The sequence below is a fragment of the Fusarium solani genome (genome assembly GCF_023522795.1).
Source record: "Fusarium solani strain SB1 chromosome Unknown bctg00000009, whole genome shotgun sequence".
Taxonomy (NCBI): Eukaryota; Fungi; Ascomycota; class Sordariomycetes; order Hypocreales; family Nectriaceae; genus Fusarium; species Fusarium solani.
The window spans coordinates 898461-917029 of NW_027072144.1; the positions used below are offsets into that span (position 1 = coordinate 898461).

At 50.7% G+C, this 18569-nt stretch overlaps 5 protein-coding genes across 5 annotated transcripts; 3 read left to right on the plus strand and 2 right to left on the minus strand.

Annotated features, from left to right (window-relative positions):
* Positions 1 to 2429: 2429 nt before the first annotated feature.
* Positions 2430 to 3215, plus strand: MRS44_013347 (uncharacterized protein; the record flags this gene model as incomplete). The annotated part of the gene is made up of 1 exon (XM_065616823.1): positions 2430 to 3215. One exon carries the CDS (start codon positions 2430 to 2432, stop codon positions 3213 to 3215), a length of 786 nt encoding a protein of 261 aa, XP_065472895.1.
* Positions 3216 to 3538: 323 nt separating this feature from the next.
* On the minus strand, positions 3539 to 4898 carry MRS44_013348 (uncharacterized protein; the record flags this gene model as incomplete). Its single annotated transcript, XM_065616824.1, has 5 exons — positions 3539 to 3747; positions 3793 to 4349; positions 4516 to 4632; positions 4697 to 4719; positions 4776 to 4898. 5 exons carry the CDS (start codon positions 4896 to 4898, stop codon positions 3539 to 3541), a joined length of 1029 nt encoding a protein of 342 aa, XP_065472896.1.
* A 1689-nt stretch (positions 4899 to 6587) lies between these two features.
* Positions 6588 to 15388, plus strand: MRS44_013349 (uncharacterized protein; the record flags this gene model as incomplete). Its single annotated transcript, XM_065616825.1, has 10 exons — positions 6588 to 7233; positions 7462 to 7904; positions 7996 to 8257; positions 8337 to 9114; positions 9503 to 9568; positions 9768 to 10149; positions 10476 to 11329; positions 11764 to 13030; positions 13082 to 14259; positions 14488 to 15388. The coding sequence occupies 10 exons, from the start codon at positions 6588 to 6590 to the stop codon at positions 15386 to 15388; spliced, it is 6777 nt and encodes a 2258-aa protein (XP_065472897.1).
* Positions 15389 to 15649: 261 nt separating this feature from the next.
* On the minus strand, positions 15650 to 16464 carry MRS44_013350 (uncharacterized protein; the record flags this gene model as incomplete). The annotated part of the gene is made up of 5 exons (XM_065616826.1): positions 15650 to 15715; positions 15767 to 16012; positions 16068 to 16120; positions 16174 to 16291; positions 16351 to 16464. 5 exons carry the CDS (start codon positions 16462 to 16464, stop codon positions 15650 to 15652), a joined length of 597 nt encoding a protein of 198 aa, XP_065472898.1.
* A 460-nt stretch (positions 16465 to 16924) lies between these two features.
* On the plus strand, positions 16925 to 18542 carry MRS44_013351 (uncharacterized protein; the record flags this gene model as incomplete). Its single annotated transcript, XM_065616827.1, has 2 exons — positions 16925 to 18433; positions 18486 to 18542. 2 exons carry the CDS (start codon positions 16925 to 16927, stop codon positions 18540 to 18542), a joined length of 1566 nt encoding a protein of 521 aa, XP_065472899.1.
* Positions 18543 to 18569: the final 27 nt, after the last annotated feature.

Below are 18569 nucleotides of genomic sequence, written 5' to 3' on the forward strand. Positions count from 1 at the left end.
GATCCTCGATTCTCATTGCCATCTTTCAACACTCGACCTTGTTCAACTTCTCCAGCATAATGTCCGCAAGCACCAAACACATTACCGCGTTGGTGGGAGCACTTCTGCTGCTTGGTTATGTGCTTTTTCGACTGGCTCGGTCAGTCTATCGCATCTATTTCCATCCCCTCAAGAACTTTCCCGGACCACGCGAAGCAAGAACGTCTGATAACTGGCTGTATCGCGTAACCAAGGAAGGGTCTCCAAATGAGGTACTCGAGAACCTGCATCGAAACCTGAGTTAGCCCTTTCATATTGGCTTTTTACGAGGTATATTCTAACCTTCTCATAGACTGCAATGCTCTCCGCATCGCCCCAAACGAATTATACATCACAGATACTTCATTATACAAGGTTATTTACAGCCAGTCGTCACCATTCCTCAAGTCTGCCGACTTCTACTCCGCTTTCAACATTCCTCACACGCTGTTGACCGAGACGGATGCCATCGCTCACAAAGAACGCCGACGGATGCTCAACAGTTTGTTTTCTCGAGCCGGAGTCCTGAAACTCCAGCCTATAATTCACGATAAGTTACGCCAACTTGGAGATAAGATTGATCGACTTTATAAAAACGGGCCTGTAAATGTTTATGATGCTTTTCGGTAAGTTACAATAGCACAAGTGATCAAAACACCATGATACATACGTGCCGGACATGTTAAGCCAGGTCTCTAATTGTAACATAAATTAGTCTTCTGACAACCGAGGTGGTTATGCAATTTGCCTTTGCGAGATCCGCCGACCTTATTGGAGAAGATGCCAATGGCTTTCGCTCTTGGTTCTTGGATGGTTTCGACTTGGCCTCCCAGAGCATTTTCGACATGCAGCACAACCCATGGCTGCGGTTTGCCGGCAATGTAATGCCACGTCCAGTTGTGCGGCTTCTTAGTAAAGAGGTTGGAACGCTTCTAGACATGAGAGAGGTGCGTCACCAAGACTCTTTCCCGGTTCCGGCCCCGAATCATTCCACTCACGTTCCAACCAGTATGCAGAAAATTCGCTGCGATACTTTCAGCAAAGATCCCAACTACCCGACCATCCCGTTGTTTTTGACAACCTCCGCTCCCTTCCGGATGTCCGTAGTATCGACGAGGCGCAGGATATCATGGTTGCCGGTGCAGACACGACGGCTTTCACCCTGACTACCGGAACCATACACATCCTAAGTAACCCTAAAATCCATGAAAAGCTTGTTGAAGCACTTGACCAAGCAATCCCGAAGGGTGAAACCTTCCCCCTCTTTTATCGCTCGAGAAAGTCGACTATTTGGTAGGCAGACCTGTTTTGCGGAACCCTGGTGTCGTTCTGGTGTCTCCCTTACCGACGAACTCTAACAACATAAACCCCTATCCAGACAGCTAAACCAGTTCTCAGTCCTGAAACACGCCAATCGCTAATTTACTCTTACAGAACGCGATTGTAAAGGAATCCCTTCGTATTGCATCGGCTGTTCCTGGCAGACTGCCAAGAGTGGTCCCAGACGACCGCCGCGAGCCGCTGATTGTTGATGGAAAAGTCATCCCTCCGGGCGTACGTCTCATCAAATGGCCCGTTTTTCTTACTAAACTGGGCATAACAGACAATCGTCTCGATTTCTGCCTATACAATGCACACGAATACCGACATTTGGGGCCCTGACGCTCGTGAGTTCAACCCAGATCGATGGCTCATACCGGATGCGAAAGGATTGGAGCAGTACCTTTGCTCCTTCTCTAAAGGCACGCGCATGTGTCTTGGTCAAAAGTTAGTATTCAGAACTCCATATCGTGGTTGTCAGGCCATGGGCTTATTGTGGTGTAGTATTGCGACGGTAGAGCTCACGGTTGCGTTTGCTTGGATTTTCCGTCGCTACCGCTTGTCTTTGCCAGAAGACTTTGAGGTCCCTGCAAAGGTGGATAGATTCACGAACACTTACCTTGCACCCGGCGTCAAGGTCAACATGGTCCCACGGGTTTAGTATTGTCTCTTATACTATGTTCAGACTGTGGATCTCATAGGAAACAAGCGAAGGTCTCCGGAGCTTGACAGTTGTGAAGAGCCTCAAAGATCCACTATAAATCCACTTATAAATCCACGTGTGTACATCCATTCCACTCCGGTCGAATATGTGCTACATCCACTATGTAATTGCCTAAAAATCGTACATCCACTCTACTTGGCCCCAAAGTGGAGTGGATGTAGTGGTTCCGACCCTTGTCCACTGCTGCTCGATGGGAATCGGAACTTGGACGACAACGCGGTGAGCCATGCTATCTTCTCTGGTCGATGCCGGCTAACAACGAGAGAAAGGCTCTTCCAACGGCTTGTCCCTCTCCAGCCTACTAGGCGCAAAGAATGACATACAAGAATATCTCGGTGGGCTGAAAGATTTCGCGCGGCTCGTTGCAATGACTTCAATCTACGTAGAAGAGAAAAGGCTACTGAGGGGCACACATTCCTGGCTCTGCCGTCGCTTGATGAACTGCAGTGCAAGCGACCAACAAGGGAACCGTCACGGCTCAAACCAAGAGCAGCCACAGAGGCTTCTGGATGAAGAGTTTGGCTTGTTCAGATGCCAGCCTGGGGCCGAACATGACACAAGCTCCCTGGCCGCAACCCACATGAAGACCTACCATCTACTATCAATCTTACGCCGCGTGCCGTCAAAGTCACTCTACATGTTCTTCGGCTGGAAAACCACGCCACGAGGAACTGATGCTGCCAGGAAGGAACTGGCACGGTGGGTAACCGAGAACCAGCAAAGCGCCAGAGAAGCATTACAACACTCGGCAATTCTGTTTCGGATAATTCGCAACCAGAACACAACAAACTTCTTTGACCCTTTTTGGCTGCTCATCTCAGTCCTCTATATGCGAATCTACGTCCAACTTGAGGATATCTCGCTGAAGGAGACTAGCACGACCTTCCAGCCTCCATCTCGGACGGGAAAGCCTCTACGAATCGATCAGCTGCTCGACGATGATATTTCCAAGTCGTGGACTATACTAGGCCCGTCAGTACCTCTGCATATCACCGGTGTTGGATTTCTCGATGGCGCTGAGAGTGGCCCGAGAATCTTGAAGGAGTCGCTCCGGATTCTCAACAGGAAGACGGGATGGAATGGAGTTAGTTCAGCGGTCTCCCAGACGATTGGGCAGGTGTTGAATGGTATGACACCTAATCTTACTAGGTAACCTCATGTATGTTAGCGATTCTTATAGATACGGGCATAATAATTGAAGTAAGCGCGGTACTAGCAGCAACAATCCTGTAATCAAGTCAGCTATTTCTTCCATCTTCGATCGTAGTGATAAGTTACAGATCTAGTTTTTATATTCAATCACCGCTCTATCCATCTCTTTACTGCCTCTGATAGCTATCAACAAGGTATTCACAGAACGATAACAGTAGCGCATCTTGCTTCGATGAAGTGGATCATACTTGACAGACGATCTAAGTGCTTAGCCAGTGCATTTCCCGCTGACGAGCTGCTCAGTCCTCATCTCCAGTCCTCTGCTTACACCTCGACGACGAGCTTTTGAGCCGAGATACCATTCTTCAGCCTATTCAAGCCATCCTGAAGGGTCTCGAGACCTCTACTGATCATCAACGCATCTGGCTTCGGCTGCAGCCTACCATCGGCCAGAGCCTCAGGTACGTACTTGTGCCAGATGTAATCACCAATAGGCTTGCCCTTCTCATTCATTATCTCAAAGGCCAACGCTGCTGTATGTTAGACTTTGGCAAACGACGCCTGAAATAGAAACTTACAAATAGTCCAGTTCATGTTCTTGGAGACTGATACCCTGGGAGGAACGACGAGGCACACCTTATGCGGGCCGAGCTGGCCTAGGATGGCACCAAGAGGTTCCAGCGTTTCCGACTCAGAGATGGCATCGTAACAGCCAGCGAGGTCACAGTCCTTCAAAACTTCTACGGCGTCGCTCACGATCGTAGGTGACTTGTAGTCGAGAACAATAGATGCTCCTAGGGAACGTACCGCATCATGATTACGATTTGAGGCAGTGGAAACTACCCTGAAGCCGGAAGCTACCGCCAGTTGAATGGCCGTCGAGCCAACACTGGAAGCGCCACCCCAGATTAAAACGGTTTTGCCGTTATCGACTGGGTTCTTCTGGGGCAGAGGAAAGTTGAGGTGTGCCGGATGGTAAAGACTTACAGATGCTGTGGTGATGGCAAGAGGCAGCACCACGGCCTGGGTCAAGCTCAAGTTGTCGGGGACTGGTGAGACGAGAGTTTCATAGACCAGAGGATATTTCTGGTAAGCTCCGAATCGAGGATCGTTGACTCCAAGACCCATGCAGTATCTTTTGAAAGCAAAATACTATCAGTACTGTTCCTGGAGCGAGAGTAGTGGCATGTCATTCGGGGAGTAAAGGATTGTGGCAAAGAAATGGGAGTATTAAAGCTGGGGAAAGGAGTGAGAAGTATATGAGCACCATGTTACAGAGCACCGCCACTTGGAATACTAACCCAATAACTCGCTGTCCCTTCTGCAAGTGAGTTACGTTTTCTCTCACTTCCTCAATAATGCCGCCGACATCCGCTCCGAGGATAAGAGGGTACTTGTTGTGGAAGAAGTCAAAATCTCTATATTAGTTTCCAAATTCAGTTCAGTGATTCATACAAACGCAAATGAGAGGCGACCTCATACTGGACTTTCCATTCCACGGGGTTCTGATCGATGCAATGTTAGCAGCTGGTAATCATCTGCCAGAAGTTCCGCAACTGACAAGAGCAATGACTTGAGATCTGATCACGACCTGTCCGGGTTCGGGCGTCGGCTTCGGGGCATCCCTGACGACCAGAGGGTTGGCTGTGGGGGCAAGAATCCAGGCGGCTTGGTTTTCCAACATAATGAGAATGTGTTTGCTGTGATTTGTACTTTTGGATTGGTCCCGTTCTAGGTTCTTGCAGGTTTATCAGTCTATAGGTTCCTCCAGGACATTTATATTGCTTGCTTCGCGCCTCGCTCTTACTCGGCATTTAGCCGTGGTACATTGATACTTGTAAGCTTACTCGGACGCCTCGGTCTTCGCAAGATAGGAGGCCCTCGCTTCGATGGAGTCGATACGGAGATCGGTGTAATTTTTCAGGGTGGTTGGGCCAATGGATACGGGGCCTCGATACGAATGTGGGAGAACCCGATGAGGATGTGGGGTTCCCGATCGGGTCACTGTGCCCGGAGCTTCACATGAGCTTCGGCCCCTCAATCTGAGTCCAGCTTCTGAGAAAAAGTGGCCCGGATTGCAGTTTCATGATGACTTGACGTCTCTAGAACTCTAGCGCACCAGACAATCTTGGCAACGCGCTACGAGCTCCAGTAGAAGACAGCCGATGAATGGGAGGGAAATGGCGGGACTCCGACGGAATAATGGCACTCAGATTGGGGCTAATAATCACGTGCTCGGAGTTAAGAATTATCTCCATAGCCACTTGGATCGTGTACCTATCAATGTTTATCTTTAAAGAAGCATCAACCAAGTAATTGCACAAAATTACATCTTCCTCTCTAAACTTTATCAAGGCAGCGGCCCATTCTGCACCCCGTGATGTGCCTTGTGTACGAAGCCATCGGGTCAGTCGAAATTACCCTTTTGAGTTTCGCGGTCTTTGCACTAGCCAATCTAGGACTTAGCGCCAAATCTCTAGCCAACCAGAATTTAGCGGTCGTGCACTAACTTTATTTAATTCTCGCGGTCACACACTAGCCTAATCAGGATTTCGCGGTCAACTCAGGGGCAAGCTCATTTCATCTGTCGCAGGTACTGATGGGCCATGAGGATCAAATGAGCGCTTGATTTTCTATCTAAAGGAGTGACGAGAGTCGGTCTCTTAAACCTGTGTTCAGTCTGCCGATCTCATAGGCAGCAGGCTGTCGCCTGATGCTAGTTATGGTGTAGCGTTCACGCTGACCGTGAAGCTATTCACGATGGTTGTGATCCTTGCCCTTGACAGCAGAGACGATAGAACATTTCCTATTCCGGTGTACAAAATGGGACGCGCAGCGAGAAGGCATGCGACGAGTCGGACAAACAATGATGGGAAACCTCTCGTTCTTTTTGGGAGGAAAGGCGGCATTAGATGGACCCGAATAGGTACCTAACCTACAGGCCGTGCGGGCGGCGATTAGATTCGCCATGAATACGGAGAGACTTGATGCAAACCAGACTTGATGACCTACTAACCAACAACATTTAGCGACCAAACTTGGCCATACTAACACCAAATAGCCTCAAGCTGGCAGACTATGCTTTAGCTGCTGAAGATAGGATGCTGAACACTTGGAGAAATTGGCCTTCAAGCAGGCCTGTCACATAGAGTCAAGCGAGGCGAGACTAACTAGCGGATGAGGAAGAACGTGGGGCTTCTGGGAGATGCGAGCAGGAAAACTTGGAACTGTAAATCTCTTAGGCTGCGCGAAGGCATCCAACGCGTACCAGCCCCACTTTTTCAGGTAATCACATGGATACGAGCGGGGTACGGAAAGTGCCTTTGAAATCAATTCCTGCCAAAACACCATAGAATTCATTTTGAAGATACTCATGACTTCTCAATCAATTCCCGGCGAGGCACTTAACGCCTCTAATCCAAGTAGCTGTATTACAGAGGAAAATAGCCGCCGCGAGCAACCTAACGATAACACGTGCCGCCCGGTCTTCAACCCGGCCACAAGGTGCGGGGCTTATTTCCTTCCAATGCAGATGCCTTCACGCAGCCCAAAGGTCAACAAGCTGCCTCAGACGCCCCTAGAGCTTTTCCAGCTCTTTATACCTTATTCATTAGTTGATATATGGGTTCAATACACCAATAGCTGGGTTGACAGCCTCATCCAAGAGCGGGACTTGGGCCCGGCCGCCCGGCTCCGCAGCTGGCACCCAACCTCCGCCGAAGAGGTATTTGTATGGCTCGCTATCCTGATTTATATAGGAATTCACAAGGAGCCTACAATCCACAGCCATTGGGAGACTTCTGCGCTAGAGCATCAGGCCCCTGATCATAGCATACGCAAATACATGACATATGATCGATTTCAACTTCTTCAACGCTACCTTCGAGTCTTCAACCCTTTCAACATTGCCGATACGGCCCTTCCGAGGGTATTCAGAGCTGCTGATGACTGGTCTGAGCATATGCAACGCGTGTCTATCGAGATCTGGACCCTAGGCACGAATATCGCTGTGGATGAGTGTATGACCCGTGTCAGACAACTAGCTCCACAGGGATCATTGATGGCACCAGTCAATTGATGAGAATTATCTCAGGGGCCCTTGTACTATACAAAAGAGAAAGACGTTGCTGTCTTATATAGAAGACGGAAATCCGTGTGGAACGGAAATTCCGAGTGGAATTCCGGAAATAATCCGGTGGGCTATGCCGTGTGTGCGACAGGCTGATATGCGACAACCCGCTATACAGGGCGGTCATACGAGACAACGAAGATTCCGAATAAACCCACGCCTCTCGGCCTCAAGATATGGGTTGTGGCCCAATACGGCTTCTTCTTGCGGTGGATTTGGCACCAGCCAAAGAAGAGATATGGGCCAGTTGCTCTTCTAAAGAAGATGCCGACGAAGAAGAGTCATCTTGCGAGCCAGGTACGAGGCCAAAGAAGAAGGGATCTTTACGCACCTCTCAACCCGACTCAAGCAGTGGTTGTGGCCCTAGTTAATAAGCTGCCGAGGGCCAGATATCACGTCTTCATCGATAACCTCTTCTCATCGGCAGGCCTCTTCACGCAGCTTCGAAGACTAGGCCACGGGGCCACAGGCACAGCCCGCCGCAACTGTGGCATCTACAGACCCTTCGTGCAGCTCAAAGTTGATGACACTGCCGGCCGTAACCTTCTTGCCTTTGGCGAGGTACGGAAGGGCCCAACAGTTGATCATAAGGCAAGGAACTGAGATACTTTTGCGTGTGATTTATATACTAATTTGTGTCTTGGCTTGGAAGGTCAACCAAATCGCGTGGAAGGATAACGCCCTCGTGCTCTTCTTGACCTTTGTGTTCGACGGAGATGAGCGTGTCATACGCAAAAGGAAGAGGCCAAATACGCAAGAAGCTCGTGCACGCCCGATACAGCGTTTTTTCGGTGACGAAGGTGTGAAGAAATTTGAGATTCCTTTAGTTGCTGCTATGTATAACCACGAGATGAATCATGTGGACCGAGGGGACCAACTGAGTAGTGATGTTGTACAGTTTGTACAACCTTGTTGTACGTACGTACATACAGGAAGAAAATGTACGTACATGTACTATGTACGTACAACTGAGCCCGCTATATTCCAAATCAGGTAATTTATGGGTCATGCCGTACAAGTACGGAGCTGTACAAAACTTTGCCGGCTTAACAACTCAGCGTTACTCTGCCATTCTCTCCCAATTGAAGGTATCGCCAAAAAAGATGGCCCCTGCCAAAGCTGACGCTGCCTTCATTTGGCGACAGTTTATCGACCTCGGCCGCTCTAACCCCAAGAAAAGCAAGCGATACAGATGCCGTCACTGCCAGAAGGATTTCGCTGCAACCTCTATTGGGAGGCCGAAAGAGCATCTCGCTGCGTGTGAGAAATGGCAAGCTAAGCAGCGACAAGAGCGCCGAGCTCGGGATAACGCTGGCTGCCTTCCATCATGTTCTGAGGCTACACAAAAGAAGATAACCGAGGTCGGAATTCAGCATATCTCGCAAGACGAGAGTCGCAGTTTCGCCTACAATGCCGCCGCCGCCGTAATCGCTGGCGGCCGCCCCTTCAGCCTCTTCGAGAGCCGTCGTTGGCGTTATTTCTTCACTCGCATCAAGCCTGGCTGGAAGCCCCCTAGCCGTGCCGTCATCACGCGAATTCTTCCCGAGTTCTATCAGGAAATCTATGACGAGGTTTTCAAACGTATTACCAGCTCGGAATGGTTCAACATCATATTTGACGCCTCCGATAATGTCTCGGGCCACAGGATCGTTAATATCTCGGTACAGGTACCAGACGGCCCGGCCTTCTACTGGAAAACACTTGACACGGGAGACGAACAGCACACGGCAGAGAACTGGGTGCGGCTGATCTGGGGAGAAATGCAGCAACTGTGCGGCGGCGATCTCTCCAGGATCAATTCTATCTGTACAGATACTGAAAGCACGATGCGCTCTGTACACGACTTGCTAGGGAGATTCTCAGAGCTCTCACATGTCAACTTCTCTCTATGCGATTCTCACGGCCTTCAGCTTCTAATCAGATATCCTTCTTCTTCCCTTCTTTGAGGATCTCTTTAATAACGTCAGCACCCTCCTCTTGTTCTTCTCTCGGTCCAAATTACAATTGCAAAGATTGAGAATGTGCCAGCGCGCAAGGTGGAACGGAGTAACTCGCGCGCTGATCAGAAGGTACCCGTGAATTGCTAGCTGTGACTGAGTAATCGATATTCTACTAACCCGCTCGTTCCGAATAGTGTAATCACACGCTGGGGTTCTCAGTACAATTCTTTCTTCTCCCTTCTCCGTTCTCGAGACCCTGCCAGAGACTGGTCTATTCGGAAAGATGTACGAGATGAGCTACGATGCCAGGACTGCCCCGTTCTCCTGCCCGAAGCGATTCGAATCATCAAAGACAACGGCTTCTGGCTAAAACTCGAGGCTGCGATCGCGGTCCTAAAGCCCGTGAACGAATTTCAACACGCTTCCGAGGCTGATGGGGGGGGGGGGTCGCACACGTTGTAAATCGCTGGCTGCAAATCAAAAGCAAATGGGCTGAGATGAGAGAGACTGATCAGTTCCCTGATATTCCGTGGGACGACATTGACGCCATATTCAAAGCCCGGCTTGATAAGCAAACGTACGACATACACTGGATCGCCGATGCCCTCCGGCCAGACACAACAGGCCCAAATTCGAAACTTCCGCCTAGCATCTTTGCGCGCGTACAAGAGTATTTGAAGAAACAGCTGAAAAACGATGACGAATATCGCCGTGCCCTTTCCGAATTCACCCACTTCCGAATGCGTACAGGCGGCCCGGACGGCCTGTTTAACAAGCACAGCGCTGTGTACGATGGCGCGATGGCGTCTACCAATGGAGATTTTGAGTGGGAAGGTGTATTACAGTCGACGGGTGATATGTTGGGAGTAGGTACTGAAGTGGGATCAGAGGCTTGAGACTGGAGTGGGAGAAGACTAGGATCGTGAGAACCCTCGTACGAGCAACCATTACCTAAAATGGAAAGGGCAAATTTGTATGGTACAAATTTGTACGTACAACTTTTTTGTACGTACGTACAGCGGCTAAAATACAGTACGTACGTACGTACGTGTACAAGAAATTGCATCACTAGCGCGGGCAGGGTCCAGATGCATGTCCACACTGCAACTTGTGTCAAATACTCTCATATCAAGGAGGGAGAAAAGAAGCCCACGTGTCGATTCCATGCGCCTTGGAAGCTCTTTACAAAAAGCGAATTTGGCGCGGATGGCATACTTCGGCTCCAACGCTCACATCCCATGATCAACCGATGGAACAAGCCAATGGCGGTTGGGCTGCGGCACAATCACGACATCTCCTTCATCGGAACTCAAAGCAAGACAATGGCGCTGATATACTACTTGACAAACTATGCCACAAGATCCAAGATCCGATCTGGAAGAGAGTGGCCATAGCAGCAGAGCTCTTTCCAAGTATCAGCACAACCAGCGCCGTCGGGCTAGGTGCAACAACTGCAAACTACGAAGCCAAGGCAAATATAAACCGCCAGTATCTAATGAGAATCGCAAACAGAATATTCACCGAGAGGCCATTATCGCAGGTGGAGGTGATTGCGCACTTCTTGGATTACCCAAGTGAGTTCTCGAGTACCAAACAATGGTCATATGTGAATATGACAATGATATACTGGGCAATACTCCGGCGCTGGCAGTATCTCCAGCAATGCAGTCGCACTTTAGGCGACGACGATGGTCGACCTATCGAGAGCACAGGTGGCAATAGCAACGGCAGCGACGCGGAAGCCAGCGCGGAGAGGGTCTTAGTGGGAAGCGATGGCAAGAAGCTACCATACATTGAAGCCTACCATCACCGTGGAGAGGTGCTGCAGACATTATGCTTCTACGACTACGTGTCGCTTATTAAATTACAAAAGAGGATAGATTCATCTTACAAGGAGTTAGTGAAGATAGAATTTGAAAGGAACTGGAAGCCGGGAAGGGACTGGGTGCAGGTTCTAAGACCCCCGGGGATGTATGCAGTGCCATGCATCAACGGCTTTCTCGATATGGACTTTGATATTGACACAAACACAGACAGATACCGCAGGTAAGCACAAGCCATAGAGCAGATGGGATGGATAAACAAGGAGCATATACTAATATTAGCACCAGAGCCAGTGATCTTCTTGGACTGGACTAGCATTGGAGTGGATTTGGATGGAGTGGATTTGGCTGGACTGGATTCACAGTTTCAGAAATTTGGACTGGACTGGATCGAGAGGTCTGGAGCCTCCTGGAGCGCCAATGGACCATTCCTAATTAGGAAAGAAGCGAGCCCGAACTCCACTTTTTGTTTCAGGCACATTGTTCCGCGTGGTGTTGATTGGTCTCCACGATGCTAAACCCGTCGAGTACCATCGGCAAACCAAGTCAGTAATGCAGCGCGAAGGTGAGACGTCCGTTTGCCTACATAATATGCAGCAGCACGAACCCGATAACATGCCCTTTACCATTTGACCCACAATGTAATTAACGTCCCAGCATGGCCGCACCAACAATCACCCGCTTCTTCTCTCGCTCTTCTAATAGGTCTTCAGAGTCAGACAATGTTGTTCTCGCTCCAGAATCGATCAACAATACCGGTAGTCGCGATCCGGATGCCCTGATCCAGCCAGATGAGTTCAAGCTTCAGGGCGAGCAATATACTCGCTGTTCTGTGATCGCAAGGGGCCCTAAATCAACAAAGAAGCGCACGTCGGTGATCTGGCTATACGGTGAGGATCTACAGTCAAAGAGAGATCGGAAACGGGTATGGTACTGCTACCTCTGCGAGAAACAGCGTCGTCAACAAGAACTTCCAGCAGTCTCAAATGGCAATTCTACGGCACTTGATCATCTCCACCTGAAACATCATATCGACAAGACTACTGGAGAACTCAAGTCCTTTCGAGGAGACTCGGTGGACTCGAGCCAGCCCTCGATATCCGATTACCAGGACATGAAATCGATCATCTTCTCCCGCCGGGTAGATCGGTTCAAGGAACTCCTAGTCCGCTGGCTAGTCTGTTGCCATATCGCCTTCTTCCAGATCGAGAATGACTACTTTCGCGACCTCCTCTTCTATCTATTCCCACCCTTAGCTGATCTCCTTCCAAAGGCAGCATCAACCATTCGCCAGTGGGTGATGAATATGTTCGAGGTGAGGAAGGAGAGACTGCGGCAGGATATGCTCGACAGTCGGAGTTCCATTTCGCTGTCCTTCGATCTGTGGACGTCGCCGAACTACCTCGCAGTGCTTGGAGTAGCAGCACATTTCATCGACAAATCTGGGCTGCGTCGAACTGCTGTCTTGGCGCTACGCGAAGTGGAAGGGGAACACTCAGGGGAGAACATCGGCGATGTCCTGTTGCAGGTCATCAAAGATTACAAGATTACGGACCGAGTTGGCTATTTTATGTCCGATAACGCATCGGTCAACGATGTGTGCGTTGACTTTGTACTGCGCGCTGTCTACCCAAGGATGTCAGATAAGCAGCGAAAACGCAGACGCCTCCGGTGCTTCGGGCACATTGTGAATCTCTGCGCGCAGGCCTTCCTTATCGGAAAGGACGCCGAAAAGGTCTGCAAAGATCTAGACGCCGCGTACAGGGAGGGTGATATGAAGCGAATCCGGGAGCTCTGGCGGAAGCGCGGCGCCATCGGAAGGCTTCACAATATCATCAAATACATTCGAGCCAATCCTCAGCGGCGTCAGTTTTTCAGATCAATTGTCTGCGGGGGAGAGCTGTCTGAGTTTGATGGCTTAGAGGTGAGTTTGCGCCCTCCATAAACCCATAGTCAGGACTAATAGTTAGCCTAGCTTATCCAAAGCCAGAAGACACGCTGGAATTCATACTTCACCTCGATCGGTAGAGCTCTTAACGTCAAGGAGCGAATTCAAGTCTTCTGTGACCAGTATGAGGCTGGCCAGAGCCAGAAAAGCCTCACAGAAGACCGCCTGTCTGAGCAGCAGTGGGACGAGCTTGCACACCTTCATGATCAGCTGGAGACGTTCTATGACGGAACCCTCTCTACGGAAGGCAGGCTTTCAACACTAGCGGATCACTTTCAGACACTTGACTGGCTACTAAATGAGATCCAGCAGGCCAAGATTAAATTCGAAGAACTCCACAAGGCGGCTGTTCGAAGGAACACCAGTAGAGGAGCTGTTGCTGCTGAAGCTGATGACTTCGCATTTCTTGCCGCTTCGGCGGAAGCTTCCTGGCGTAAGGCAGAGGAGTACTTCAAGAAAGCGGATGAGACACCGGCATATTATGCTGCTATTGCGCTGAATCCGACTCTCAAAAACCAGTGGTACATCGAGACTTGGACAGATGAAGAAAAGAAGTCATGGATCCCGAACGTTACGAACCTTGTTAGGGGGCTCTGGCTAGAAGAGTATCGGGGAAGACATTCTACAAAGCATGCGTCAGTTTCCGCTTCGTTCTGCCCAACTTTGCCTGCTCCGGTTAGAAAGGAGAAGGCCTTTGTGGCGGTCAAGAGCCATAAACGACTGAAGCTTCGTCACGAGGCCCTGGCAACCGACCCTCCCGCCGTCGACTTGCTCGATCAGTTCCTTGAAACAGATGTTATCCGGCTTGGTGAGGACGAAACCTTTGATCCTATCCGTTACTGGAACGATCGCTACTATACGCAGCCGGATCTAGCCCGTATGGCTCTGGATGTTCTGGCCGTTCCATCAATGTCAGACGAGTGCGAGCGGCTATTCAGCAGCGCCAAGATACTGCTTTCCGACCGGCGGTCGAGGCTTAAGATAGATATCATTGAAGCCAGCGAGTGCCTCCGATCCTGGTTCGGCCCACCTGCACGGAATACTTTTGAGGATATCAACATTGGGAGACTAGAAGGGGAGTCTGATCTGCAGGGGACTCGGCACGACGGGGAGGGATCTGAAATTAGAATGGGCAATGTGGACCTTCAGACCGCCGATCAAGAGGGTTTTCTGGATGAGGACAATACTACTCAGGAGGGCTTGCGGTAACCAGTGTAATTGATGTCAAATACATACCGCAACAGCATTGAACAAGGATCGATTCCGCAGTAAATCTCGCGGCGACTCTTTTCGCAAAATGCGGAATACTCCCAATCCATTTGGAGAATTGGATTTGCATTGGCGCTCCTGGAGCCCCCAGCCCTGTGCATTGGACTGGACTGGATCCGACCTCGAAATCCAGTCCAGTCCAATCCAACAAGATCACTGACCAGAGCTGCAGTACAGCACCTCGCACTCTTTGTGCCATGGGAGAAGTTCACTACAGCAGCATCAGGCGATATTAACGAAATCTGGGAACATTGGAGACGGCGACTCCCCAAAAGACTCCAGACTATCGCTGGTAACATCCAGCTCTTGAAGCGATCAGCGGAAGATGCGCGGCGAGATGCAAAGCAGTGGGCGGCTGCGGGGGACGACGCCGTTTTGGATGATATCGACGCTATGGGGTATGATCTCCAAGATCCTACAGGCCCAGTAAAAGCATATCGCCCAGACCAGGTTGGCCAGCTTTGCCGACTGATGGGGACAGTACTGGGTGCCACAGCCCCCAACCAGGTGACCGCTGGTTCGGAGTCTCTCGTTAAGCTGCTAGATCAGCTCCGCGAAGCCCACGCAGATATCACCGACTTTGCAGATGATCTTGAGACTGTCGCTCCCGCAGAGAGCCCTGAGCAGTACCAGCCAACTATGGTAGCCAGGAGCGAGCTCCCAATGCAACATCAACTCAAGGGGATTAAGAGCAAGCAGGGCAAAGCCGACAAGGAAATTGTGCAAAGAGTCCAAGGCTCTGACGGAGTTCAGGATACTCAGAACACGGCTGCCGGCAGAGAAGCATTATTGAACCATACTTTTGCGGGTGCAGGAGAAGATAGCATAGAGATATCGGAAACAGACACCGGGAACGCTTATGGACCCAGCACTAGGGTCGCTTTTGGACCGTCAACCACATTCCTCCATGCCGGTCGGCAGATCGCAAGCAGGTTCACCCTGAACGAGCGCCAGGAAATTGCCTTCCTTTTAGTGTGTCGCCATCTCGACACCATCCCGGACGAAGATGACAGCGATGATTTCGATAGCAGTAATGTCGAGAACAATGATTGCGGCAGCCTATAGAGGTCACTGTTGCAAAACCCAAAAAGCACGTTCCAACTGACAAAATGGGTTAGCGCGAAAGAATTGACGGCCCCATAGTACATTGAGACATGTACCTTAGAACCGTGATTCCTTTAGTTTGACACGCAAGAGTAGGTTCGGCAACAGCAGCGGGGTCGCAGCGGACCAGCGAAGAGCAGCTTCGTTGTACGATGGATATAAAGACCCCCTGTTATGGCCCCCGCCCCGTAACCACCCTCCACATCGGACAATAATCAAGACTTAGTTATCTTCGTCCTCTCCATCTTCATCCTCCTCCACGCTCTCCTCGTCTAGCTTGTTAAGTTGCTAGGCGTTAAGTTAATAGTGGAACTTAGCTGGCGAGTTTGATTCACCTACAGTCCAGAGCCGAGCAGCCTCAGCAATAGCCTCCAACGCTGCAACCTTTCGCTCCTCGAGAGTCTTTTCATCTGCTTCACCACGTGGAGCCAGAGCCGGAGCTGGAGCGGCACTGCAGGCACGAAGCTGCTGTGCTGCACGCTGCGCGGCGGAGCGCCAGGCATCGCCAGGATCCTCGCTCATGTCGTCAATCTGCCGGTTCAGCTCCCAAAAGGCACGCACAGTAGCGACTGCACCAGCAGGGACCTAGATAGCAGCTAATTAGCAGCTCACTAACCGAGAGCTGGAGAAGACTACTTACAGGCCTACAGGTATGACCATTCTTTGCGCAGGCCCAGCAAGCGGCACCAGTATCTATCCCATATATGTTGGCCTGGCAAGCTTAAATAGCAAAACAAGCTACTTACTGTCCTGGGAGGCGCACTCATACCCTGGGCTCTTGGTAGCGCGAGTAACGCAGGGGCGGCAGGGGAAGTCACGCGCAGAGCCAATGGGAGGGGCCTTCTTCTTTTGCTTCTTCTTCTTCTGCTCAAACAGAGTGTTAGTAGCGGTCTCTTGGCTGTATAGCAGCTGACTGGATTTACCATAATTCTGCCCGCGAATTTGCGGCCACTAGGCTGAACCTTTCCTTTGTCCTTGCTGTTTTGGTTCTGGGAGGGATCCCCACCCGCTGAGACAGAGGCCGCCGCTCCAGACATCGGGGATCGGCAGCGATGACGCTGCTGATTACCAGCTTATTCGCTACGAGAGCGGTGCTCGTGGGAGGCCGCTCAATGTATTTGGCGATGATAATAGCGCAGGGGGTCCAAGCTAAATAAGTATATTAAAGTTGTACTTTGAAGGCGAGGAGCCAAGCACACTTCTTAGCCACATGGTGGAGAAGGAGAGGGAGGAAAGAGGTTGGAAGGGATTTGATGTTTCTTTAAAAACTTGCAGTCACTTCCAAAGGTGGGGTCCTAATTGTTCCCATTCCCCAATAGTGGCATTGCATTTCGTCTGATTCACTGGTTGCCTAGTCCGCACCGGGCCAGCTATTGAGCCGCTGCGGGGTAGTGCAAATTAGCCAATTCGCCCTGCTTAAATAGGGGCTCCGTCCTAACAGGCCACCTTTTCCAACACCAAGAGATCACCCCTACCTACATACTCACCTCCAACGCCATGGCACGGCCACCCAGTCCCATCGATCAGTACCGTGACTATATCACCTTTCTGTACCTCAATGGCGCCTCGCGAAGCAAGATCAGGCATAAGCTTCGGAAGCGTCACCATATCGCTGTCGACCTCAGCACAATCTCCCGGCGGATAGCCAGCTGGGGACTTCCGCGTCAGCAATCACGTACCATTGAGACGCCTGAGCTTGTAGAAGCTATCCGCGACCTTATCTTCCGCGTTGGCCTTACCGAGAAGCAGACCTTGAGTGTCCTTCAGAGGCAAGGCTGGCCCATCACCATAAGAGGTTTAAAACGGATCAGACTTCACCCGGACCGCCGCTGGGTTCGTCGCATCAATAGCGATGAAGAACGCCTTGCCTTATTGGAGAAGACAGAGCAGGTTATTGTCGAGATGGCTCAGCGGTCCAATGCCATTGCAGGATACGGCAGAAGGTTTCTCCAGCCATATCTGCGCCAGCAACAGCAGCTCTGGGTACCAAGAGATCCCCTCTTTGAGATGTACAAAATTATGTTCCCAAACGAGGTTGAGATGCGCAAAAGGATGATGCGGAGGAAGAAAGGGCAGTTCCTTGTCCCGGGGCCAAACTACCAGTGGTGTATTGACGGCCACGATAAGCTCAAGGCGTATGGATTCGAGATATACGCCGCAATCGATGCCTACTCACGCAACATTATCTGGTTCTATGTTGGCCACTCTGCTACAACCGCCTTGAGTGTGTTGAAGCAGTATTTGGCTGCATGCGACACCTATGGCTTCCGCCCGTGGTTTCTGCAAGCAGACAGGGGCAGTGAAACGCCATTAGTCGCAGCAGCCCACTGGAACTTTGCTTTGGCTGCAGGCGGATGCGTGGAATGGAATGGACAGGTCTTCCAACAGGGCAAACGATTGAAGGATTCCTACAAGGCGGCACCGAGTACGAAGAATGTCAAAATCGAGGGTTGGTGGGAACGCATGCTTCACGTCTGTTCCCGACAGTGGGTAGACTACTTTGGAGAGCTTGCTAGGGATGGGGATTTTGACGGCAGCATGCTTGAGGACCAGATTGCTATCTACGCTGTCTTCGAAGGTGTACTGCGTCAAGAGCTCTTCGACTTCGTCGAAGCGTGGAATCTACACAAAATACGCCTCCAGAAGAACCGTCCCCACGTTGTCCACGGCCAGCCCTGGATGAATTATCATTACCCTGACCCAGACAAGGCCTGCAATTGGGGGATCCCTATCGACCGCCCGGTTCTAGGCGAAATGCTACGACCCCTGGCTGGTATCGATATCAGCACATGTCTAGAGCCAGAGACGAAGGAGTGGTGCCGCGGTGTCCTCACAGAAATGGGCTACGATGACGTAGTCCTTGGCAATCACCAGGACCCTGATAAGCTGCGTCCATTCAAGCGCTTCTACCTTGCCCTTCGGGACAGGATCATTCAACACATCGAAAGTAGACAGCCACCTGTGCTGGCGTACCGTAGGGCTCCAACTGGGGGAGTTGCTGAATATGTAAGCTACCGCGTCTGTCTGCGCATTAAATTATCTAACTACATATAGGAAGCATTACTTGCACGAGCAGATCAAGCCCGACAAGACGAATTGGAAGATGGGGAACTAGCAGAATAACCACTTGTTGAGTTTAGTG